Source organism: Chaetodon auriga, chromosome 3, assembly GCF_051107435.1.
Source record: "Chaetodon auriga isolate fChaAug3 chromosome 3, fChaAug3.hap1, whole genome shotgun sequence".
Lineage (NCBI taxonomy): Eukaryota > Metazoa > Chordata > Actinopteri > Chaetodontiformes > Chaetodontidae > Chaetodon > Chaetodon auriga.
The window spans coordinates 30,331,388-30,355,551 of NC_135076.1; the positions used below are offsets into that span (position 1 = coordinate 30,331,388).

General features: G+C 45.7%; 2 protein-coding genes across 11 annotated transcripts in view; both read left to right on the top strand.

Moving 5' to 3' along the window:
- The first annotated feature begins 2,350 nt into the window (after positions 1 to 2,350).
- On the top strand, positions 2,351 to 19,453 carry map1sa (microtubule-associated protein 1Sa). Of its 2 annotated transcripts, XM_076726872.1 has the most exons (8): positions 2,351 to 2,909; positions 3,670 to 3,889; positions 7,075 to 7,176; positions 9,065 to 9,147; positions 9,402 to 9,542; positions 11,975 to 15,161; positions 16,103 to 16,317; positions 16,404 to 19,453. In XM_076726872.1, exons 2-8 carry the CDS (start codon positions 3,730 to 3,732, stop codon positions 16,557 to 16,559), a joined length of 4,044 nt encoding a protein of 1,347 aa, XP_076582987.1. In that variant the 5' UTR covers positions 2,351 to 2,909; positions 3,670 to 3,729; the 3' UTR covers positions 16,560 to 19,453. The 2 variants fall into 2 exon arrangements, with proteins under 2 accessions (XP_076582987.1, XP_076582988.1); XM_076726873.1 differs by lacking the exons at positions 2,351 to 2,909; positions 9,065 to 9,147; positions 9,402 to 9,542 and having other exon boundaries at positions 3,711 to 3,889.
- Positions 19,454 to 20,896: 1,443 nt separating this feature from the next.
- palm1a (paralemmin 1a) overlaps positions 20,897 to 24,164 on the top strand; it is a 14,132-nt gene continuing 10,864 nt past the window's right edge. For 5 of the 9 annotated variants that reach the window (XM_076726874.1, XM_076726879.1, XM_076726877.1 and 2 more), the window contains exon 1: positions 20,997 to 21,058. In XM_076726874.1, coding sequence (XP_076582989.1) covers positions 21,054 to 21,058 — 5 coding nt within the window. In that variant the 5' untranslated portion in view covers positions 20,997 to 21,053. Of the gene's footprint in view, positions 21,059 to 24,164 lie in introns of all 9 variants that reach the window. The other 4 variants (XM_076726876.1, XM_076726883.1, XM_076726878.1 and 1 more) reach the window with 2 other exon arrangements.

Consider the following 24,164-nt stretch of genomic DNA (forward strand, 5'->3'; position numbering starts at 1 on the left):
ATACTTGTACATATTTTCACTACATACTCTTCATTTATATATATATATATATATATATATATATATATATATATATATATATATATATATATATATTTAAATTTATTTACTTTTTTTTCAATTCAGTTCAGTTCAATTCAATATTGAAGAAAATTTGAACAGAAAGTTGGTTGTGATGAAAAAGAGCAGTGAGCGGGAGATCAGGCGCAGTCCTTAGTTTGCAAAGGTCTGACGCACGGCGTTGGCAATGTGCTTGGCGCTGATGCCAAAGATGTCGAGCAGCTCTTGAGGCTTTCCGCTGCGGGGAACACCGGACACTGCCAGCCGGGTCACAACAATGCCAGGCTCTAAATCAAAATTGTAAGAAATTGTTGATAGTATTTATAGACTGTTATGTACAGGTTGTCTTGCACTGATTATTGCCCAGACTATTGCACTGATTACTTGGAGCAGTTTTTATTGTACAGTCTGACAGCTGCAGGGAGGAATGACCTGCGATACCGCTCCTTCACACACTTCGGATGTAGCATCCTGTCACTGATGGAGCTCCTCAGTGCAGTGAGTGTGTGTCGGAGCTGGCCTTCCTCATGAGTTTGTCCAGCCTCTTCCTGTCAGCTGTAGTGATGCTGCTCCCCCAGCAGACTACACCATAGAAAATGGCAGAGGCCACAACAGAGTCATAGAAGGTCTTCAGGAGTGCCCCACGCACCCCAAAAGACCTCAGCCTCCTGAGCAGATAGAGTCTGCTCTGTCCTTTTTTGTAAAGTGCAGTGATGTTATGAGTCCAGTCCAGTTTGTTGTTCAGATGAACACTCAGGTACCTGTAAGATGTCACCATTTCAATGTCCCTTCCCTGGATGTTCACTGGTGTTGGTGAAGAGTGCGGGCGCCGACGAAAGTCCACAACCAGCTCCTTGGTTTTACCCACGTTAATCTGGAGGTGGTTCTGCTGGCGCCAGTCCACAAAGTCCTGGATGAGTCCTCTGTATGACCTGTCATCCCATCTGTGATGAGGCCGACAATGGCAGAGTCATCAGAGAACTTCTGCAGGTGGCAGGTGGGTGACAGGTGTGAAAAGTCTGCTGTGTAGAGGGTGAAGAGGAACAGTGCCAGCACCGTCCCCTGGGGGCCCCCCACACTGCAGAGGACAGTCCCTGACACACAGTCCCGTGTCCTCACATACTGTGGGCGGTTGGAAAGGTAGTCCACTATCCAGCATGTGAGGTGTTGGTCCACCCCTGAAAGCTCCAGCTTGTGTCTCAGGATGGCTGGCCTGATGGTGTTAAAAGCACTGCTAAGGTCCAGGAAAAGGACCTGAACAGAGCTCCCAGGCGATTCCAGGTGAGATAGAGCTCGATGGAGGAGGAAGATGAGGGCATCGTCCACTCCGATGCCAGGCTGATACGCGAACTGCAGCGGGTCCATGGACGAGCTCACCAGGGGGCGCAGGTGGGCAAGGACCAGCCGCTCCAGGACCTTCATGAGGTGGGATGTTAGGGCCACCGGCCTGTAGCAGCTAGGGTCCTTGGGATGTGGGGTCTTTGGCACAGGTACCACGTGTGACAGAGTTGGAAAAATGTAACTTGTTCAATTCTATGTTCAGAGTATATGTGGGGATTTTATTTATTATGTATTTATTTTGGTGTATAATTGTGAATTTTATCTTAATGTGTTATTTTATTTCATTGCTATTTTTATTTGCGTTTGGCTCTTACCTCTTTCTGTACGTCCTGGGCTTCCATACCACAGTACGTCAACCCCTCACAGTGCTCTGATACACTGATGAGGGTAAGTTGTGTTGTTAAACGCTGCTGTGATTTATAATTTTTTTTGTAAGAAATACGATCTATTAAGATTGCTGCTGGCGCTAATTAATTATATATAAGTAGTAATAAGGTTACGAGGCTGTTTTGTGTTGTTTATAATAGTTCATATACACTTTTATTGATGCTTCGTTTTCGCGCCTGTAGTGCGGTAACAGGCTAGGTGGCTAGTACAGGAAAGCTAATGTGTCGCTGCCCGTCTTAATGCTTTTGTTTTGCCCGCTTAGGAGAGCAGCGTGAGAGAGAGAGCCAGACTCAGAAGACGTGAATGTCTATTTATTGTCTTCTGCAGGTATGTTTTAATTGTTAAATGTGATTATTTTTACTCTTCTTTTGCTTAATCTTACCCCACGTGTATGTCCTTATTTTGTCCAGTAGATGGCACTGTTATCCCTGTTCATTATTCCTTGAGTTGGAATTGTTTAATATAAGTGTTTTTCTGATGTTTTAAATGGCTGATACTACTGCTAGTTTGATCTTAGTATATTGTAAATTGTATTTTAAGAAAAGAGATCAATCAACCTCACACAGTGCTCTGATACACTGATGAGGGAGAGCAGTGTGAGAGAGAGAGCCAGACTCAGAAGATGTGAATGTCTATTTATTGTCTTCTGCAGAAAATAAATGGAAGAAAACTACACCTGAGTTATCATTTCCACCTCAGTCGACACACACTCCCCCCGTGCCCCCGTTACACACGCAGGACGTCTTCCAGAGGCGTGGCACCCTTCCCAGTCTCAGGCTCAGGTTAAACAGATGTCCAATGATCCCGCTCAGCTGATCAGAGCAGGATCTGAGGAGCCTGGGACTGAGGCCATCCGGTCCTGCAGCCTTCCTGGTCTTTAACCTCCTGAGCTGATTCCTCACCTGGAGAGGTGTGAGGGACAGGTTGGAGCAGGGGGGCTGAGTGTCTTGTGAAGTGGATGGGAGGCTGGGAGGAGCAGTGGGGGGTGGCGTTGATTGCGGTGAGCTGAATACTGGGGGGGTCAGTGGGGTACTCGGGCAGGGTGCTGGCAGATCAAGAGAGGTCTGCTGCAGTGCTGGTGCAGCTGGGGGACGGGCAGATGTTTCTTCAAACCTACAGAAGTAGGTGTTATATATATACACACACACACACATGTATATTGTACATATATATATACTTTTTTGTGATTAATTTTTTATCGAAAAAAAGTGCAAAACATATATCTTCACACCACATAGACAACAAAGTTGTTTTTTAAACCCCCCCTTCCCTCCTTATTCCCCTCCCTACACAGCGAGTACAAACAGAAACACAGAGAAAATAAGAGACAAACAAAATCACTTGTACATTGCAGGCAGGTAACAATATAAAGAAACTCTCTCTCTCTATATATACTTTTTAACAATTTTCTACCCTGTGCTGAGCCTGCTGCAATAGAAATTTCATTCGGTGTACACCTGCTGTTTACTGAATGACAAGAAAGTTTGTCTATGTCTATGTCTACATTAAATAAACCATGCTTTTTCAGTTGTATTATAGAGTAATATGTTGCAATACATTTGGTAAAAATGTGAAAAATGAAAAAAAAAATAAACGTATTAACAAATATAAAAATATGAAATAATCAAAATAGTAGTATCATATAGCATAAACACAACAGAAAGTAAACAGTAAATAAATGGAATATTTCGCATAATTTTCAGCCATTTTTAGCCTTATATAACGTGTAAGGTTTTTTCAGCCCATTGTAAGTTCTCGATTTCTCCGCAGCAGCACGCAAACGCGCCTCTCTTTTGTGATTGGCTATCTTCACTCCGCTTGTTCAGTTCTCTTCTCGAATTGGCTGCTTTGTTACCAGTTAACACGTTGTCCCGCCTCTAGTAGCAGGAGGGCGGGGTCTGTGTTTGAGTCCGGGTGACGTCATTGTGGACCGTCCAGACCATGATGGCGGCGGCGGCGGTAGCAAAGTTGGGCGGCGGTCCCGGTTCTTCTCCCACCGGTTCCTCCCGACCAGCGGCGGCAGATTACTCGGTGCTGGTGGTGGTGGGAGCGCTTGGCCCCCCCGGTCTGCTTGAACGGCTGCTGCAGCAGATAGACTCAGGTGAGTTCTGATAAAGTTAACCGGCACCGTAGACGCACAAGAACCGAGCTGCAGCTACGGTACTCAGGGCGGGAAGTCAGTGGGGCCTTTCAGAATAAAATCCATGAAGAAGAGTGACGTCGCTGCTACTGTACCGTCCAAAGTTGTTATCGCTAGAAAATGTCTCCCTGTTCGGCTTTTCTTACAGATTTCAAACCGGGGTTTAACACCACAGTATGAATGAAACGTTTGTAGATTGTTTCTCCTTGTCGGTAGCGCGTGAACAGGTAAAATAATACTTGACAACATGTCCCGGGAGTACAGTTAGCATGCTAACCCGAAAACGTCGAACTTATCGAGCTAACTGAGCTAGCTAACGGGAGCTAGTTTCCTCATTCGCAGTTTAAAGTCCACGAACCCGTAGTGTCTTTCATTCGTGTTGAATGATTCGGTTCATTCCTTCCTCATAACGTGGTCAACGGGAGGACACAGGCGCCGTGGGCACAGGCTTTTAACGGGACACGGTTTTGTCGCATGTGAAGCAGCTGTTCGTTAGTGTTGGTTAAATTTAGATGTGATATCACAGCGGACATGCGGAACATCCTGCCGGTAGTTCGGCTGCACTTTCCAGCTCTTTATCTTTACCGTCTGCTGTAAATGAATGTTTGAGCTCCGGTTACAGTCTCCTGAATCAGATGTTGGGTCGTTACTTTGGGTTCATGTGGTGTTTGGTTCACATGTGACGTTTGGTTTCTGTTGGCTACTCGAGTTCATTGACAGAAACCTCATTGATCACATGTGGGTGGAAGTTTGCCCCGGAGTTTCTTAGAAATGGCTGCTGCATTTACAGTTTTTACTAAAAAAATTACCAAAATCACTTTTGAACACCGTCAGAAGTCGCAGCATCGTCTCTCTCTGACGGCTGAGCCTCTGGATTGCCCCCTGATGACTGATCGCTCATACCCCCCCCCCCCCCATGGGACGCGGGTCAAGCTAAATAAAAAATCAAGTGTCGAATCAGTTTTTCTCAAAGGTGATTTCTGTCAGTGTAGGTGCTTCTCATCAGGCTGATGTAGTTGAAGTTTGGTTTTAATGGGTTGTTTGAAGGAGGTATAACGTAGTGATTGACAGCTAACCCCACGCTGTGATCGAGGTGGGTGGGTCTATGACGGGCGTATGACCTCGATACCGTGACTACGATCACCACTGATAACATAGCGGGACGTTTTGGCTTCAGTCTGGTGTCCGTCTTGACTTCCAGCCTTTGGTCAGAGCCCAACACAGGAAATACTCATAGCTGCAACCAGAGAATAAACGACGTAAGTGATTAATGATCAGAAATATTGCCAATTCCATTGACCAGTCTACTCAGCTGTTGCATAAACTGTAAGTTCAGATCCAGGCTGACAAAGGTCCTGCAGGACCACAGGACTGTGTAATTACTGTGAAATTAAACTTCTGTCATTCAAACGGAAACAGGCGAGACAACAGAACCTCAGTAATGTCGGCAGCATTCAAACTGTTCAGCTCAGAACAATAATTTTACTGTGACTGAACACAAGTACACAAACACAAACACTCTGTCCTGTACGTCATGTGCTAGAACTGTTCTCTTCCAGCTCCAGTAGTTCAGTCATTCACTTCAGACTGTTTTCAGTCTGTTTTCAGCCCATTTTTAGGTTCTTTTCAACCTGTTTTCAGCCCAGTTTCTGTTCAGTGTCAGGCTGGTTTTCTACATGCTGATTTATTTTGCTGCTTGCTGACACACAAAGAGGAAGTGGTGTTACTAAATATCATGAGCTTCCTGTTTGCTGAGGGGGAACAGATCTTCTGACAGAGGTGGGGGAAACGTGGAGGGATGTGTTACTGTGTGTGAAGACAGTCAAACAGAGTGGTCAGAACAACAGCACAGTTGAACATTCGGGGCAGATTCTCCTGTTTACGGCCGTGTGTTGGATCAGATCAGACCTTCTGTGGACCAGTTTGTCTCCAGTCTGCTGCTGTTAGTGTTGAACGTGGTGAATAATGCAGCACAGTTACTTCAGCCTTCGTGCACCGCAGCAGACTGACCCACATCACCGAACACGAGGAGGATTTCAAACATGGTCTTTCTAAACTGGACCAGTTTCTCGGCAATGAGCTGATGTCCCATCGTAATGGAATCCTGTAACACTTCATGTGGCGTTTGTTAAGGCGCCACATCTTCCTGGTTGTCACGTCCTGTCCTCAGAGACACAGAGTAGACTTATAAAGACTTGTTTCAGTCAGTGTGTGAAGCCTCCGTCCTTCACACACACAGCGTGACGAGGCTGCAAACACCAGGACCACATGAGGACCACCGCCTCCACCATGATAACATGAATACACGTTTCAGCTGTGCTGGGGCAAGGCTGTGCAGCTCTGAGGCTCCCAGAATGCAGTGTGGTGGGTGGAGTCTTGTGACATCATGTCCTTCAGACACTGTTTGAGGTGCAGTATGATCTGGTTGTGTGATCTGGAGCCTTCAGTCAGTCTGGTTGCTGCTGGTCTCCTGATTAAAATTTCACGTTGTCAGAAGCATGAAAACTGAACAATGAAGTGAGCAGAAAACAAACTCGACTCCTAAAGGAAGAAAGTTCAAAACATCTCATTTTTGGTTCAGTATGTAGATCTTTTAGACCTCTGCATGAAATGGACCTATCACGTGCTGCCTTCTTCAGTCCAAGAAGAAGACAGCAGGTTAAACTCCAGTGTTTCTTTTTTGATTTGTTTCCTGGTTCTTCAGCACGTTAAAAATCTGTCAGCTGTTGGTCTAAACAGCAGATGTTTCTTTTCGTGCTTCTTTATCTCCACCATTAACTGTTATTATGGATCCAGTTAGTCAGAGAGTGGGAGAGTCTGTCCGTCAGAGATACACAATACTTGACCCTGTGTCTCTGAGCAGGTGAAGCACAGACTGCAGGTCGTTCTTCATCCACAGGTGTTTGTCAAACAGGTAACAGACAGAAAACACTGCTGTCTTCATATTCATATTAACACAGTTCACGTGTGTGCGCACAATCTCAGCAAACGACAACTGATCCAGCTGTGATCAGAGACTGGACATGTACTCCTGGCCAGGATCATCGTCCAGCACTGATGCATCGTGGGAAAAAAACAAAACAGATTGTATCTCACCCAGGAAAACAGAAGGTATATCATTCTGTGTGTGATTGTGTGTGTTTCAGGTGTGCGGTGTTGGCCTGTAGATCTGGATGTTTCTGTTCTGGATCAGCAGCTGAAACTCTTCGTGTCCAGACACTCGGCCTTCCTGTCAGAACACGTCCCAGGTGAGAAACCAGAAAAGACTCTTTGTTCACAGACAGACGGTGGTGTCTGACGGAGGTCTTGTCTGTTGGACTCAACCAGAGAGAACAGAGACTCTGATCTGGGTCAGTCACCCTTTGTAATGATGGTGTGCTGTGACCTCACACAGTTCAGTCCCATGCTTTTGTTTTGAAAAGTGCTTCCTGTGTGAGGACGTGTCTTCAGGTGTTAGAGCTGTTGAAGTGGTGTTAGTGTCGAGAAACACGGCGTCGTGTCTGTCTGCTTTTGCCTCGTTCATCATGTTTGTGTTGACACATTTGACTCTGATCAGGACACAAAGTCAAAGGCAACAAGTTACTCTGTGAGAGAGAGAGAGAGAGAGACAGAAAGAGAAATGGTTGTCTTATTCAAACACATGGACGCAGTCAGCTGAGACTCTGCTGAGCAGCCTGCAGACACACACACACACACACACACACACACACAATCTCCTCAATTGACTTGATCTACCTCAACAGCCAATCAGGACAGCTCAATTCAGCTGACTGACAGAGGACTTCCTGTTGGCTCAGGGTCAGGGGTCGAAGGTCAGCTCAGAGAGACAGCTCATAGTTTTATCTGTTAGAAGTGGGTCGGTGCTGGTTTAACTGGTGAAATGGCAGAAGACCAGTTAAACCAGCAGAATCCAGCAGATGTTTCAAACTGTTTGAGCGTTAGTGACACTTCCTGTTGATGTTTCTCACAGCTGGTCCGTCAGTTAACGCCGGATGGAGGAACATCAGTTCTTCGAGGAGAACCTTGTATCTCCACAGAAGAACAGGCTGTTTTAGCTTTGTGACGTGTATTTTCAGCTGAAGAGTTTATTTAGCTGAAGGAGGAGGAGGAGAACTCTTCATCCTTCAGCTCAGCACGGACATTCAACATCAGCACATCTGGAGATACAAGCTTTTCGCTGGACAGGAAGGAGTCTGAACAGTAACTCATGATGGAAGATAAATGTAGTGGAGTAAAAAGTAAAAAGTTTTCCTCTGAGATGAAGTGGAAGTATAAAAGGAAAACACTCTTGTAAAGTACAAGTACCTTGAGTTTGTAGTGCAGTGCAGTACTTGAGTTTGTGAGTTTCACTGCTCGACGTGTGAATCACATGAAATCTGCTTTGATCTCTGCTGGTTTGACGTTTTGCTGCTGAGATTGTAGCTTCTCCTGTCTGATGAGCGAGCTATGCTGTGAAACACCAATAAACCATAATCAATCATCAATAATCAAACTGTTCACTGACAGCAGCTTCATGTGTTCGTCTCCTTCATCCATCATGTGTTCACAAAGTGGTGAACCTTGCTCCATCCTCTGTGAACGACTGAGCTTTTCCAGGATGCCCCTTTCATACCCAATCATGATGCTCTCACCTGTTACCAATCAGCCTGTTTACCTGTGGAATGTTCAGTCAGTGTGAACTTTAAGGAGCTGCTGCTTGTCGTCGTCGTTCCTGCTCTTCATACTGACTGTAAAAATGTCTCCTCTTAGAGCACTTTCACCACACCTGATGGAGGATAAACTGTGTCGCTCTGTGTCAACGTGTTCAGCAGAGGGTTACGAAGCTCCACTTCAGGAAAATCAGGTGTGGATGGACCAGTTCCAATCTGTTCAGTCCATCCTCACGAATCGTACAGTTACTCAGTGGCGCTTAGCTTACCTTACCTCATCTTACCTCATCTTACCTCAGCTTAGCTTACCTCAGCTTAGCTTAGCGGTCGTCGGCATGTTGAGGACGTGCTCTCTGAGCAGCTGCTGATGTTTGACACATCGGATCATGAACAGTTTTTGTTTGCAGCGCGCGTCCTGGCGTAGCCTGACGTTCTGTCTGCTGTTCGCCTGTTTACTTTTTGAACAGCTGATGTGTTTTCCTCGCAGGTCAGCGGACTCTGCAGCACAGCGGTGACATTCTGGACACTCAGGTTGTGGTGAATCCAGCTCAGGACTTTGTCTGCTCAGAGGTGAGAAGCAATTAAAAGCGACGTCAGAGGCCTCTTTAACAAACACAGCACTTCCTCTGTAAACATACTGGACAGGCTCAGAGTCTCTGGAACAGATTCAGTTTATGTGTTTGAAGCTGTTTCATCATTTCTTCCATCCTGGATCTGGATCCTCATCATGTGTCGGCCCGGAGCGAATCGATCTGTTCAGCTTCCTGCAGTTCAGCCCTCTGTGAATGATAACGAATAGATGTGTGTCCTGTGTGTGTGTTCAGGTCCGGCGGCTGGTCTGCGATTCGTCCCGACACAAGCTGTTGGTCCTGGCTGGTCAGTGTGTCGAAGACACCGCGGACATTGTGTTACAGAAAGGCTGCTTCTCTCTCAACCACTTCATCCACATATTTGCCGATGAAGAGGTGAGAAACTGTGTCAGTGGTGTTAGTGAGGTTTGTCTTGTGATGCTGGTCAGCAGACCGTGGCTGCTCTGAAACACATGAAGCTGAACTGACTTCATGAAGTGCTTCATATCACAACAACTAACAAAACAAACAAAAGTCGAAGCGATTGGTCGATTGACAGAGAAACAAATGGCTGCTGCTTGATAACTGATCGATTATTTCAGTCATTTATCAAGAAAAAATAGGTTCCAGCTTCAAGATGTCGCTTCAGACGTCACTCTGACAAACTGGTTTGGCCATTTTTAACAAATCTTTTGACATGCCACAGACCAAAAACCAGTTGATTGCAAAAAGGCAGATGAATTCAAGAAGAAAAAATCGTTAGTTACAAACCTGAAATAAACTCGTTGTTCGATTAAAGCACGTGAACCGTAAATAAAAAGTGGGAACTTCAAGTTGATGTAACTTGAACTGAATTTTCAAATGAAAATAAAACATGACTGAATGTTTGCCTTCACTCGCTGCTGTTGAGTGGATGTGATGGAGACAAATAGCAGGTGGAGCTGATCCTCCAGTCGCTGCCAGTCAACCACCGCAGAAGAAGAGACACAACGAGAGGACGGCAGTCAAAGGTCAAACGATGAAAACATGAAGGAGATCAGACATTTCTGTTCATTTTATGTGTTCATGTGAGGACGGTTACAGCCTCCTCATCATTGCCCAACACAGATCTGACGTTTTCAGCTCGTCACTGAAGAGATGTTTAGTCACATGATTCATGATGTCATCCTTCATTCATTCACCCCGTCTGTTTCTGGTTTGTGCAAACAACAGCTTTCAGAGCTTGGACAGGAAACGCTGTTTACGCTCATTTAGTAAAAGTTTGTTGATGACTTTCTGATCTACGGAGCTCCATTGACAAGTACTTATAAGCACTTCAACCGTCACAAACTGAATAAATACCCTGAATTCATGTAGAGCAAGTGACAACATGGCAGGACTCCTGTTAGCTTCAGTCTGCAGCCACAGGTGTGAGAGCAGGTACAGGAACAGGTGGAACAGGTACAGAAACTTAAGACTGTACGTCTGGTGGGTCGACAAATTTTTGCATTTGTTGCACATCAGGATTTCCTATTGGCCGGGCAGTAATGTTTATTACGAGGTTAACAAAGATGGTGACAACACAAAGTTTACATTGAAAAGAGCTCACCGACTCAAAATGGGAAGGAATAATACCGAAGTGTTAATGTCTTGATGAGATAAACTCCTTTCTCTGTGACTCGTATCGTCTGTGTTGTGCAGGTTTTACGATTTACGCGATTTCCAGATAAATGATGTTATAAAGGCAGATCATTTTAAACGTTGACCAGCCTTTGCTCAGAAAGACGTCCTGTCCTCGTCTAAAAGCTGAAGCTTTGTTTATTGTGATTTTTAGACTGTATTTGAAACACGAGTGTGTGCTGCTTCCAGAGTTCACTGTGAGCGCACACAGTTCCTGTGGTGGCGAGGACCAATCAGAATCTGCTTCCACCGCTTCAAAACAGAGAAGAAGTACATGGAGGTGACGGGGGCTCACCCACATAACTTCACTGAACTTTCTAAATTGCTTTGGGTGATTTCAGTTCTACGACTGAAAATCAGTGCTGGACTGTTTCATTTCAGTTGATATCAGCAATTGATAATTTTACTGACACTTTTTTCATAAAGACCACAAGAAAAAAAGTCGAATTTACTGTTTGGATGTTTTGTCAGTATTGTTGCTGAGTAGCTTGCCTCCATGGACTGTCTGCGGGGGCTGAGGTCATGAAATCAGTTCGTTGTATTCTCGCTCCTGGTCAGGACGGGTTCCTGCTCAGGGTTCTGATATTGTTCAGACTTTAAAAGACCACACAGGCAGACAAAATCTGCCATCTAGGAGAACTGATTTGTCGTTGACAATTTCTTCACCCTCTGTGCTGTCGATGGTGTAACATCACATCAGTTGAACCGTTGGCTGTTAGCGTGTCACTCGTAGCATGCACTGTTATCAAGGGATAGGGTGGTTGAGTTTAAGAGACACGGCGTATTCGTTATGTGCTTTCATGACTGTTTTCATTTAAGTGAAACTGTCAAACGTTCCATCCCACAGTGTTGTTGTTGCTGTTGAGTGTGTCTGTCTGTTGTCGGCACATATCACTATTGCTTTATTGCCCAGGTCTAAAACAAATCAGACAGAGAATACTAATGAATAGGGCCCTCGCCCAGCTCACTGCTTTGGCCCTAAAAATGAAAATTAGCAGCTTATTCTGCTACAGATCAGTCATGGTCCCTCAAAGTCAATACTGCACATTGTTGGAAGTGACGTTTTTATAATCCCACTTGTCCCAGGATTTGTACTGTTCTCATGACTGGCTGCTGTTATCAGTAATCCAAATCAATTAATCAGACTTGTAATTTCTCTGTTTTGATAGGTTGGAGAGTTGTTGAGCTCTGCAGACCCACTGATGAAGGCCAGACTCACCCTCAGCTGTCCAAACTATGGTCTTTGGAAGGACTCTGCGTTGGACAGCCACAACCTGCAAGACTTCATAAACATCCAGATAAACCCTCCCCTCGTCCTCCCAGAAATGGAGGGTCTGCAGGAGTTCACAGAGTACCTCTCCGAGTCGCTGGAGCCTGAGTCGCCCTTCGACCTCCTGGAGCCACCTAGCACCGTAGGATTTCTGAAACTGTCACGGCCCTGTTGCTACATCTTCCCCGGTGGGAGGGGAGACTCTGCCTTCTTTGCTGTTAACGGTTTTAACATCCTAGTGAACGGCGGCTCTGATCCCCGGTCCTGCTTCTGGAAACTGGTTCGACACCTGGACCGAATCGACTCAGTACTCCTGACTCATGTTGGTGTAGACAATCTCCCTGGACTGAACAGTCTCCTGCTGAGGAAAGTTGCAGAGCAGGAGGAAGAGTCTGCTGAATGTCAGGCTGAAGAGGACTGGATGAAAAACCTCATCTCTCCTGAGATCGGGGTGGTCTTCCTCAATGCTCCTGACAGACTGAAGTCCATACAGGCAGATCCCAGCGAGCTGCGGAGTTGTGACCAGGTGGCGCTCACTCTGCAGCACTTAGAAAGACTGGCAATCAAACCTGAACCTGTCAGCCGGTCTAATGGACCCAGTATAGAACCAGTTATCTTGTTTCAAAAGATGGGAGTCGGTCGTCTAGAGCTGTACACACTGAATCCAGTCAGCGGCAGCAAAAACCTTGAAGCTTTAATGCAGATTTGGCCAAACAACGCATCAAATATAAAGGGCTCAGATCTTCCACTACCATGCCTTGTTTCCATTTGTGCTTTGCTGGTCTGGCATCCTTCCAACCCTCAGGAGAAGATCATCCGTGTTCTTTTCCCAGGGTGCACGCCACAGGCCAAAATTCTGGATGGACTTGAAAAACTCAGACATCTAGATTTCCTCAAACATCCGGTTGTGTGTTTTAAGGATCTAGAAACATCCAAAACTGAGAAACAACCTAAAAGAGCAGAGAGTCGTGAAAGCCTTAAGTCTCAATCTAAGGACTTAAGACCCAGTAGTGCCTTGCAGAAAGACAAGCTTGGAAGAGTAGATGTCAAAAAACAGGAGGTGAAAACGAAGCCAAAGGCACCAAGTGACACTGCATTGAAAGAAAAGAATGATGGGGAAGAAAGGCCCAAATTAAAGGATACAGATGCTAAATCAAAGCCACCTAAACCAGCTGAAAAGCTTGTTCCAAAGAAAGATGTGTCAAAAGAAGAGAAAAGGGAAGTGAAAAAGGATGATAAGACCCCTGCTGCTGTTGTAAAGAAAGAACAAAGTGTAGAGAAAAAGAAAGAAGTGATAAAGAAGGAAGCTCTGAGTACAAAACCAAAAAAAGACTTCAAACCTGATCCAAAAAAAGACAGCAAGAAGGATGTAAAAACAGAAGAGAAGAAAACAGCAAAGCCAGCTGTTAAAGAAACGAAGAAAGCAACAAGTGGGGCTTCAAGTGCTGTGTCAACAGCAAGTACAGAACTAAGAAAAGCTTCGGGCAAAAGTGGAACTATAAAGAAAGATGGCACTCTTCCAAAGAAAGATACAAATTCAAATAAAGGGACAAAAGGCAAGCCAGGTTCAAAGGAGCAGGAAAACCGGAAGGAGGCAGATTGCTCCAAGGTGTCCACGTCTGAGGGCATGGCGGCTGAATTTGAGAGACTTAGATTGGAAGATGACAGTGGGAACAGCGGCCAAAACTTGAAGACTACAGCAGGCATGAATACTGATGGAGCGGAGGCCAATGAGAACCAGACCTTGACAGTAGAGAGTCCAGAGCGGTTTCGCTGTATGGAGATAGACAAGGACGTGGTCACTGCCTCATTGAAAGACAGACCAGATGACACCTGCGTGAGCTCAGAGGAAAAGACTCTGGAGTTGTTCTCTCCTGCAGATTCTGCCACCAGCTCTGCAGAACATACCCCTTTCCATCACTCCCCTGAAGAGGACATTCAGGGTTTAGGAGAGGACAGCATCCTTGGAATGAGAGGATCTGATCTGGGCCTTGAGGATTACAACCAGGGAGGTTCTTGTAGAACCTCTGACCTGAGCTCCCTGAGGGAGGGTCTGGAAAACTCCACGTCCTCTCAGGACAAACAGTCCAGTCTTTTGACACTCAGTCCTTTCAAAGACATTATTCCAGACTCCTTCTCCACCATGACCTCCATGCCGGCTGAAGTCTGCTCTCCACACTCTACAGAAGTGGATGAATCCCTGTCTTTTTCTTTAGAGCAAATGCTGCCACCCACAGCAATATCACCCAAAGGACCCATGGGAGACAGAGTCTACTCTAATGGACATGTCAGTGACTCGGACTCCAACACTGGGATCGCCTTACCTCTGAGATCAAACCATAATGGCCGTTGTGGAAATGGATCAGAGGAACACATCCATGGTATGTCAGAACTCCTCTCAGATGTTCCACATGATGTTGATCTCTGCTTGGTGTCACCTTGTGAGTTCCAGCACCCCAAGACTCCAGAGAACCATCAGCAGCATGTCAGCCCTGGCCTCGCCACCTGTACCTCGCCAGACCTCTCCAACAACAATAACCACTCACAGGATCAAAGTAACAGCGACTGCCTGTCGGTCTGCAGCCAGGAAACACCATCCACATCAGTCAGTGAGTCACTCCCGACAGCCACAGACTCTGACGTCCCCCCAAATACAGAGGAATGTCCTTCCATCACAGCAGATATTGACTCTGATGATGATTCCAGTAGCCTTGTCCCGCTCCAATGTCCACAAGATCATCCTAGCCAACGCTACTCCCACATGGGAGGGCAGCTTTCCTCTCATGACCCACCACCAGCCCCAGTCAAAGATTTGCCCCCGTTACCACCCCAGCCTGGAGCCTGCATGGCCGATGCAGAGGCTGACCGTTCAAGCAAAACCCTGAAGAGTTCAGCTGCCAAGACCAAGAAGCCAACAGGTGTGATGCCGAAGGCAAGCACCGGTAGTACCACAACCCAAAATGGAAAGTCCAAGGTCGGCAGTTCCACGGGGTCACTAAAGATGACCTCCAGCCTTGACATAAAGCCGTCATCCCGAAATTCACTTGGAGGCACCAGAATTGGAGCTGCAAAACCTTCATCGTCAGGTAGGCAGGCAAACTCCGGAAAGAGTTCTGTCAAAGAAACAATGCAGTAGAATCTTGTGAAGCTCTGGACCTCAGTGAAATGTTCTCACACAGATTTGATTGAAACTTATGTGTATGAGCAAATCTAAAAATTGGATTCATCTGTGTCTTTTAATTTCCAAATGTTTGTGGATTGTCTGGGACGGTCACTCATATACTTAAATACAGACTTAGTTTTTATGGTTTGTGCCAAATTTCTAAACTCAAATAAAACACATGCTAAAATCACCAGTTAAACATCCTCCAGCAGAGCGAGTTCTTTACGTTTCATTACATTTCCAGAAGTTTGTTCTTGAGTAATAGAACAGCCTGTGATTAGATGATGCTACATGCCACAATTCACAATTTTTGCCTCATTTGAATTCATGAGACCTTTAAAATCGCTGAAATCTGTCATCCTGACCTTGAATTTTCAGGAGCTGGCAGGTTCAAGTCAGGCACGCTTGTCTCCATGTCTTGTGTATGTGCTGCACACCCATCCAGGCTTTCTTTGGGACTCATTGCGTCCCAGAGTCCAGCTCCTGAGATGTTGCTGATGTCCCTGATAGCCGAACAGTGCCGTCACTTTCACACGGGGTACAGTCTGTGTGTGGATTTAGCACTAGCCGAGCCAGTGGTGCACCTGTGTCATCCTGCTCGGTGCTTCATTTCAGTTTAAGGTTTTTCATGCCTCCGTCCTTCACTTGCTCGTCCCTGTCAAGCAAATGTGTTGGCAACACAGTAGCATAACTGCATACAAACAATTTCCAGCAACTTTCTGAAGCTCTTCTTTGTGATTTTGGTATTTTGTTACGCTAATGACTGATTGGCCAGCACGCACATCTAACTTAAAAACAGTCCTGATTCACAGATCGAGTAGTGCCCAAGAGTTTTATTCTCATTGACTTCTGACTTCCCTCCAGCTTCCAGAGCTGCAGCTCCTGAGGGCTCTGTGGTGTACGTGGACCTAGCTTACCTGCCGTCCGGCCGTGCCTCCTCCACCGTGGACGTGGAGTTTTTCAGACGTCTTCGCTCCTTGCATTACATCGTCAGCGGAGACGATCCAGTGAAGGAGGTGGCGATGCGGAGCATCCTGGATGCTCTGCTGGAGGGAAAGAGCAGCTGGCCAGAGGTTCAGGTCAGTAAAAGCACTAAAGGATGTTTGTTTACTTAAAGTTGTTGGATCTGTTCTCTGATTGGTCCATTTCACTGGCCTGTCCTCAGGTGACTCTGATCCCAACCTTTGATTCGCTGGCGATGCACGAGTGGTATCAGGAGACACACGACAGGCAGAGGGAGCTGCTCATCACTGTGCTGGGCAGTAACAGCACCGTGGCCATGCAGGAGGAGACCTTCCCCGCCTGCAAGGTCGAGTTCTAAGCCCCGCCCATCTTACCTCTGACCTCTTCACAGGCGGATGAAGACATGGAGGGAACTTTTGTCCTTGCCATGGTTACAAGCAGACCAGACCAATGACAGGACACGTTCGATCAGGTTTCCTAAATAATCTAAATCCCCGCCCCCGTCGGTGGTGTCATTATAGTGAGCATGCTCAGTTACGCCCTACACAGCTGTCACTGTCAGCACTCTGAAGGTTGATGAGACAGGAGTCCAGTTAAAGATCCACGTGCTGGTCTTTTGAATAAGAAATGGTTTCCTTTACATTTGCACCTGAGTGACATCACTGCATGGTTAGCACCTGTCACTGCTCGTCACTTCCTCACTGCTGGATCAGGACCTTCAGATGACAAGCATTAGCACATCAGCAGGTGGCTGGACGTTAACACTAGCGTCTGAATTTAGTTCAGTCAAGATGTTATGACTTCACATGAAGTCCAGTATTTTATCAATCCGAAGATAATCAACGCAGAACCAGCTCGGACTCTCTGAACCAGCACGGCCCAGAAAAAGAAAAAAATTGTCCGCCTCCTGGAAGCTGCGCTGCGCGTCTCTCGACTTCTTCTCCTCAGAAACACGATGGACGTGGATGTGACGACGAGGTGGAGAGAAGACAAAATACCGGCAGAGTCGTCGTTCATTGAATGACTCCGATCATTGAAACTGAAAACTCGTTTTGATCGATTCTCCATTTTGAATCCAAACCGTGAAGACGCCGACTCGATCAAATAATTCTTCAATCTTGATAATTGTGACGTCTTTATGTTGTAATAACCCAAATCTTTGTTTTGTAATCACGAAATCTTTAACCTCGTCGTTCCGTTCATATGTACGTCGTCTTTATCTCGGAATTAGGAAACTTCTCATAATCACTACATGTTCCACAATGAAGTGATATTTGTCTCCGTTATTCAGTCTTTTTCTCATGGTGAAGAGATTTTTAGCTTCTTGATAAACACGCAGACATAAAGAAAACGACTGCAGAGCTTTTCGTGGAGCGAACGTGGCGTCGTTACAGCCGAGGAGAGAAAAGGTGTCGAAGGTCGTGATCCAGCAGACGCTTTAATGTTGGTGTGTGTTTAAATGAAGACGTTCGTGGGACCACGGCTCTGGGATCAGTGTGATCACGTGAAGGTGTGAACAGGACTGCATGCAGCACAGAGCTCAGATCAGATCTCAGCTGTTTGTTGTGAAGAAGAATCACATTTCCACTTTTAACTTTTACTGTGCGACTCGCTCGTGGTCGTTCTGCTCTGTCATTCAACCAGCAGCTAGAAATATTTCCCCTCAGTTTGTCTGCGGCTGTAAGGACTACATTACCCATGAGCCTCAGCTGCTGTATTGCATTCAGAGCTGAGCTCTGCTCCACAGATGCTGAATTGATCCAGAATATGAAAGTGAATTCATCCAATTAGTTCTCCAAAGACCAGCTTCATCCCGCCGTCATCCGCCTGGTGTGGAGCACTCTGATTGGATGGTTCTAACTGCAGTGTTCTGGGACTTGTAGTCTTTTTCAGAAGACTTAAAGCAGCCGAGGGAAAATCAAGAAATCAGATCAGAACGTTCCACATTTGTTTTTGTACTTTTAATGTTTTTTCTTTCGTTTAGAAACGACGACTGAAACCATGAAGATAAAACCTGATCGTCCTCTCATTTTTATCCCTGCCTCAAAAAACACAAACATTTCGATCTTTAACTTATTTATTTATTTGCTTTTCTTTCTTCGCTTTTACAAATTGTCCTTTTTTCAATTCACGTCTGCGCTTCGATGGGTCTGAACTGCGGTACGAGCTCCTCACCCACTGAACTGAAGTACTTTAAAGGTCTGGCGTGGACCATTTGGTGGCATCTCGTGGCGAGTTTGCAGGTTGAAACCAGCTGGACGGCCTTCGCCTCACCCCCCCGGACAGAGTCTGTCTCTGTCGAGTCAGTGTTTGGTTTGTCCGCTCTGGGCTCCTGTAGAAACATGGCAAGGAGATAAAGAATCGTTCTGAGGTCCGTTCGTACGTACAGGTGATGTGCGCAGAGGAAGACTCAACGATGAATGTCAGATTTCTGCCCGTTGATCCTCGTGAGTCGTCCACGCCGGACCGTCGGTAATATTTGACCGCTAAAGTTTCACGTCCAGTTTTTGTGAATCATCGATGAACCTTGAAGGGCTAAAACACAAACGCTCTGATCTTCACGAAGTTCAGGAGGCAAAGTTTTGATTTATACTTTGAAGCCGAATGCTGAATTTTAATCGTCGTCGTTAAAGGAGCTGTTTATATGAACAGCTGATCCCGGTGCAGCGTGACTGCACAATAAATGTGCTTTGAGCCATAAAGTCTAAATATTTCAACAAAAAAGTTGTAATGATATTTAAATAAAGTCGGAATTTGGAGAAATAAAAGTCACATTTTGAGATGAACGACAGAAAGTCGATTTAAAGACTTTTAATGTTCAGATATTTTCCTCTTTGTTCCATTTCAATGAACAGATAAACTGTATATTTATAATATGATGTGTGTTTTCTACTCAGATAATGATGCCATTCTCAAAATACTTTGAGCTTTTTTTGCAGATGATTGTGACTTTATGTCCTAAAATATTCAGACTTTTCTGGAAATGTTGTGACTTTGATTTCTTCTTTTCTCAGGAAAAGGTCAAAATATTCTTATTTTCTCGGAACATTTTCAGTTTTTCTGCTTTATTCTTGGAATATTTCCAATCTTTCTCCAAATAATGACTCTCTTTTCATAATATTCTCACTTTTAAGACAAACGTCAAAGCCCCCCCCCCCCCCCCCCCCCACACACACACACACAGAGGAAATGTGTGTATTGGAACACTAATTTAAATGATTCTTTCAAAATAAAAGTAGCCCTTTAACAGTGTCTGCAGTGTGTTTTATTATGAAAATTCTGACTCAGAACTACATTTATTCCACAGCAGTACAAAACTGTTGGATGTCAAATATTCAGCGTTCAGAGTCTTTTCTCACTGGTTTAGAATCACTGCATCAGTTCCACTGATTGATTTGTCTGTTGGCTGAATGAAAAGACGTCTTTCGTCTAAAATGGAAACGTTTCATGCTTTACTTATAACCCTAACCCTTTGAGTCTGTGCTCTGCGGTGTGATGCCGCCCTCTGCTGGACAAAACACAACCTTCACTCATACTGGAGAATTGTATGGACTGATCGATCATTTCTCAATTAGATATCAATTTTTATTATCTTTATATTTCTCCAACAAACCTGCAGGTTTATATAGCAGTGAAAGACAAAGTTAGACACTTTGTGTTCATACAGAAACATAAGTAATACTACAGCACAGCATAGTATGAGGCAACAGCAGTACAAGTACTCAAGTACTGCAGTACATCGATGTAACACGGGATATCAAATGTAACAGATAAACACTGATAATCACATTTAAAAACACATCAAATAAAGCAGAAAATGAATGAATGTGTGAAAGACGTGTGGCTGCTATGAAAGCTGCAGTCGGCGAGGTCCTCGACCGCAGAGCCAGCCTGTCAAACGTCTTCATGATGTGTGACAGACTGGATGTGTCTCAGGTCCAAAGGCCGCAGGGACGACCTGCAGAACTGAGGTGGGCTGCCTGAAGGAGTCTCAGTTTCCTCTGTGGCTCCTGTTGGACAGCCTGGACATGGTCTTCTGCCTGTTCAGAAGACCTTTGATGTCTCAGGCAGTCTGCAGTTTCTTGTTCTCTCTCTGTCCCCCCCTCCTCCCCTCCTCTCTCTGTCTCTCTCTGTCCCCCCCTCCTCCCCTCCTCTCCTCTCTCTGTCTCTCTCTGCCCCCCCCTCCTCTCCTCCTCTCCTCTCTCTCTGCTCCCCCTCCTCTCTTCTGTGTCTCCTCTCTCTCTGCCCCCTCTCCTCCTCTCCTCTCTCTGTACCCCTCCTCTCCTCTGTCTCTCCTCCTCCCCTCCTCTCCTCTCTCTGTCTCTCTCTGTCCCCCCCTCCTCTCCTCCTCTCCTCTCTCTCTCTGCCCCCCCTCCTCTCTCTGCCCCCCCTCCTCTCTCTGCTCCCCCTCCTCTCTTCTGTGTCTCCTCTCTCTCTGCCCCCTCTCCTCCTCTCCTCTCTCTGTACCCCTCCTCTCCTCTGTCTTTCCTCCTCCCCTCCTCTCCTCTCTCTGTCTCTCTCTGCCCCCCCGCCCACCCTCATCTCCTCCCCTCCTCTCCTCTCTCTGTCTCTCTCTGCCCCCCCTCCTCTCCTCTGTCTCTCCTCCTCCCCTCCTCTCCTCTGTGTCTCCTCTCTCTCTCTCTCTCTCTGCCCCCCCTCCTCTCCTCTGTCTCTCCTCCTCCCCTCCTCTCCTCTGTCTCCTCTCTCTCTCTGCCCCCCACTCCTCCTCCCCTCCTCCCCTCTCTCTGTCTCTCTCTGCCCCCCCCCCCCCCCCCCCGGTGGGCGGGTCTCTTTTCTCTCTCGGATGTAGACCAGATGATTCGGGCAGTAGCGGACTGATCTGCAGTCTGACATGGAGTGAGTACACTTTTATTTCTTCTCTTTACTAATAATTATTTCTTCTTCTTCTTCTTCTTCTTCTTCTTCTTCTTCTTCTCTTGTGTAATTCTCGGTATGTTTATGACGTGAATGTGCGCGTGCTGTGTCTCGTGTGTCGTCATTGTGCGACATTAGTCCGTCAGACCGCTGAGTCAGGATCTTTAGTGCCGGGAAACAACAGCGGGGCGGGAGGAAAACTGCGCCAAAGTCCAGCTGAGACATGAGCAGAATTAGCGCACAGATGATCCGGAGGAAACTCAGTCGCTGCAGCGGACATTAAAGGGTTAAATCACGTTCAAACTGGGTGGACTGACAAACAGACTGTGCTCTACTTTTCTGGGCGGAAGCAGACCGGACAGAGCTGATCACTCATCAATGAGCAGGACCAGCCTTTATAATTACATATTGATCAGTTTTTGTGCTGAAGGACCTGATTTGTGATCAATATGTCAAGTTAGACATGTTGGGACAAGATAACATCTGGTCGTATTTTCAAAATAAAAGCCTGGACTCAGTCCAGAGTCCTGCTGTAATAATAATAATAATAATAATAATAATAATAATAATAATAATAATAATAATAAACTTCAGTTGTGTAAAACCTTTTTCTGAACATCGAGGTCTATTAAAACACTTAAACGAATTAAAAGAAAGCAAACAAAGCAACCTAAGAAGAAATGAAACAGAAATAAAGTTTTTGTGAGATTTAGTACAATCAGAAATCAAAATTCAGGCTTCTGCCTGAGGAATAGAGCGCTGAAGCAAAGGCAGTGCAGTCTCTGTGGTCTCTGGTCTCTGTGGTCTCTGTGGTCCCTAGTCTCTGTATCTGTGGTCTCTGGTCTCCGTAGTCTCTCTGGTCTCTGTGGTCTCTGGTCTCTGTGTTCTCTGTGGTCTTTGTGGTCTTTGTGGTCTCTGTGGTCTCTAGTCTCTGCGGTCTCTGGTCTCTGTAGTCTCTCTGGTCTCTGTGGTCTCTGGTCTTTGTGGTCTCTGTGTTCTCTGTGGTCTCTGTGGTCTCTAGTCTCTGTGGTCTCTGGTCTCTGGTCTCTGTAGTCTTTGTGGTCTCTGGTGTCTGTGGTCTCTAGTCTCTCTAGTCTCTCTGGTCTGTGGTCTCTGTAGTCTCTGCAGTCTGTGTGGTCTGTGGTCTCTCTGGTCTCTGTAGTCTCTGTGGTCTCTGGTCTGTGTAGTCTCTGTAGTGTTTGTGGTCTCTGTGGTCTCTAGTCTCTCCGGTCTCTGGTGTCTGTGGTCTTTGTGATCTCAGGTCTCTGTGGTCTCTGTAGTCTCTATAGTGTTTGTGGTCTCTGTGGTCTCTAGTCTCTCTTGTCTCAGGTCTTTGTGGTCTCTAGTATCTGTGGTCTCTGTAGTCTCTGTAGTCTCTGTGGTCTCTGGTCTCTGTTGTCTCTGTAGTCTTTGTTGTCTCTAGTCTCTCTGGTCTCTGGTGTCTGTGGTCTCTGAGGTTTTAAAACTTATAGAATGTACAGCAGATGCTTCCCTAAAATAAGCTGTGGTTTTATTTTGAAGGTGAGATTGGCTCACTTCCTGTGTGGAGTGGGTGTGCTGCAGCGGGGGCGGAGCCTCGGGGCGGTTTCATGAGAAGGACACAGATGAGTTCACTGCTTCTGAATGATGACAGAGCAAGTTTTTATCTGAACATCCATATAACACAAAAGGCAACATTTGCTCAGTTTCATGTCTTTTATTGTGAAAGGCAAAGCAGGAAGGAAGGCAATGATTCTTCTTCTTTGGTCAAAATGAGGACTCGTTTTAAACTTACTCTGGTTTAGACTGACTATGGTTTAGACTGACTCTTGTTTTAAACTGATTCTGGTTTAAACTGATTCTGGTTTTAAACTGATTCTGGTTTTAAACTGACTCTGGTTTTAAACTGACTCTGGTTTCAACCTGGTTCTGGTTTCAAACTGATTCTGGTTTCAAACGGATTCTGGTTTTAAACTGATTCTGGTTTTAAACTGACTCAGGTTTCAACCTGGTTCTGGTTTTAAACTGATTCTGGTTTCAAACTGATTCTGGTTTAGACTGACTCTTGTTTTAAACTGATTCTGGTTTCAACCTGGTTCTGGTTTCAAACTGATTCTGGTTTCAAACGGATTCTGGTTTTAAACTGATTCTGGTTTTAAACTGACTCTGGTTTCAACCTGGTTCTGGTTTTAAACTGATTCTGGTTTCAACCTGATTCTGGTTTTAAACTGACTCTGGTTTCAACCTGGTTCTGGTTTTAAACTGATTCTGGTTTCAACCTGATTCTGGTTTTAAACTGACTCTGGTTTACACTGACTGCTTGACTCTTTTTTCTATTTTGTTTGTAGTTTGCAGTTGTTATTTTTATTGTTTTGTAGTTTCTGTGTAGTTTGTAGTTGAGTTACCTTCCTGTCTGCCCAGTGCTGCTGCTCTGCAGTCTGAACTGGTCTCCAGTAGATCCAGTACACACTAAGTTGTCAGTGTTTTTTCTCTGCAGCTCAGAGTGTCTGTTGTTGAGTCCGGTCTCCATGGAGACGGACAGCAGCTTTGTTCAGGATCCTTTGAGTTCAGCTTCACTAAAACAAAACCAGGAAACTGCTGAGCTCAGCGAGTCCAGCTGGTTCCCAGTTTAACTGTTCAACAGCACAAACAGCTGGAGCTCGTAACAGAACCGTCAGGTCAGTCGGTTCTAGAACTTTTTCTTCTGGAACGATTTTCATTCAGTGAAAAGTCAAAAACAAAATGCTTCAGTGTGCAGGTGTGTGTGAGGTCAGTGTGTAGGTGTGTGCAGGTGTGTGTGAAGTCAGTGTGTAGGTGTGTGTGAAGTCAGTGTGTAGGTGTGTGCAGGTGTGTGTGAAGTCAGTGTGTAGGTGTGTGCAGGTGTGTGTGAAGTCAGTGTGCAGGTGTGTGTGAGGTCAGTGTGTAGGTGTGTGCAGGTGTGTGTGAAGTCAGTGTGTAGGTGTGTGTGAAGTCAGTGTGTAGGTGTGTGCAGGTGTGTGTGAAGTCAGTGTGTAGGTGTGTGTGAAGTCAGTGTGTAGGTGTGTGCAGGTGTGTGTGAAGTCAGTGTGCAGGTGTCAGAAGTCAGAAGAAGAATCGGGGAGACATTCCC

Excerpts from the sequence above, each read along its gene's own strand:
- map1sa (XM_076726872.1), top strand. The coding sequence starts at position 3,730 with ATGATGGCGGCGGCGGCGGTAGCAAAGTTGGGCGGCGGTCCCGGTTCT. Across the intron at positions 7,177-9,064 it reads CCTGTCAGAACACGTCCCAG|GTCAGCGGACTCTGCAGCAC; the intron begins GTGAGAAACCAG and ends TTTTCCTCGCAG. Across the intron at positions 16,318-16,403 it reads GCAGCTGGCCAGAGGTTCAG|GTGACTCTGATCCCAACCTT; the intron begins GTCAGTAAAAGC and ends GCCTGTCCTCAG.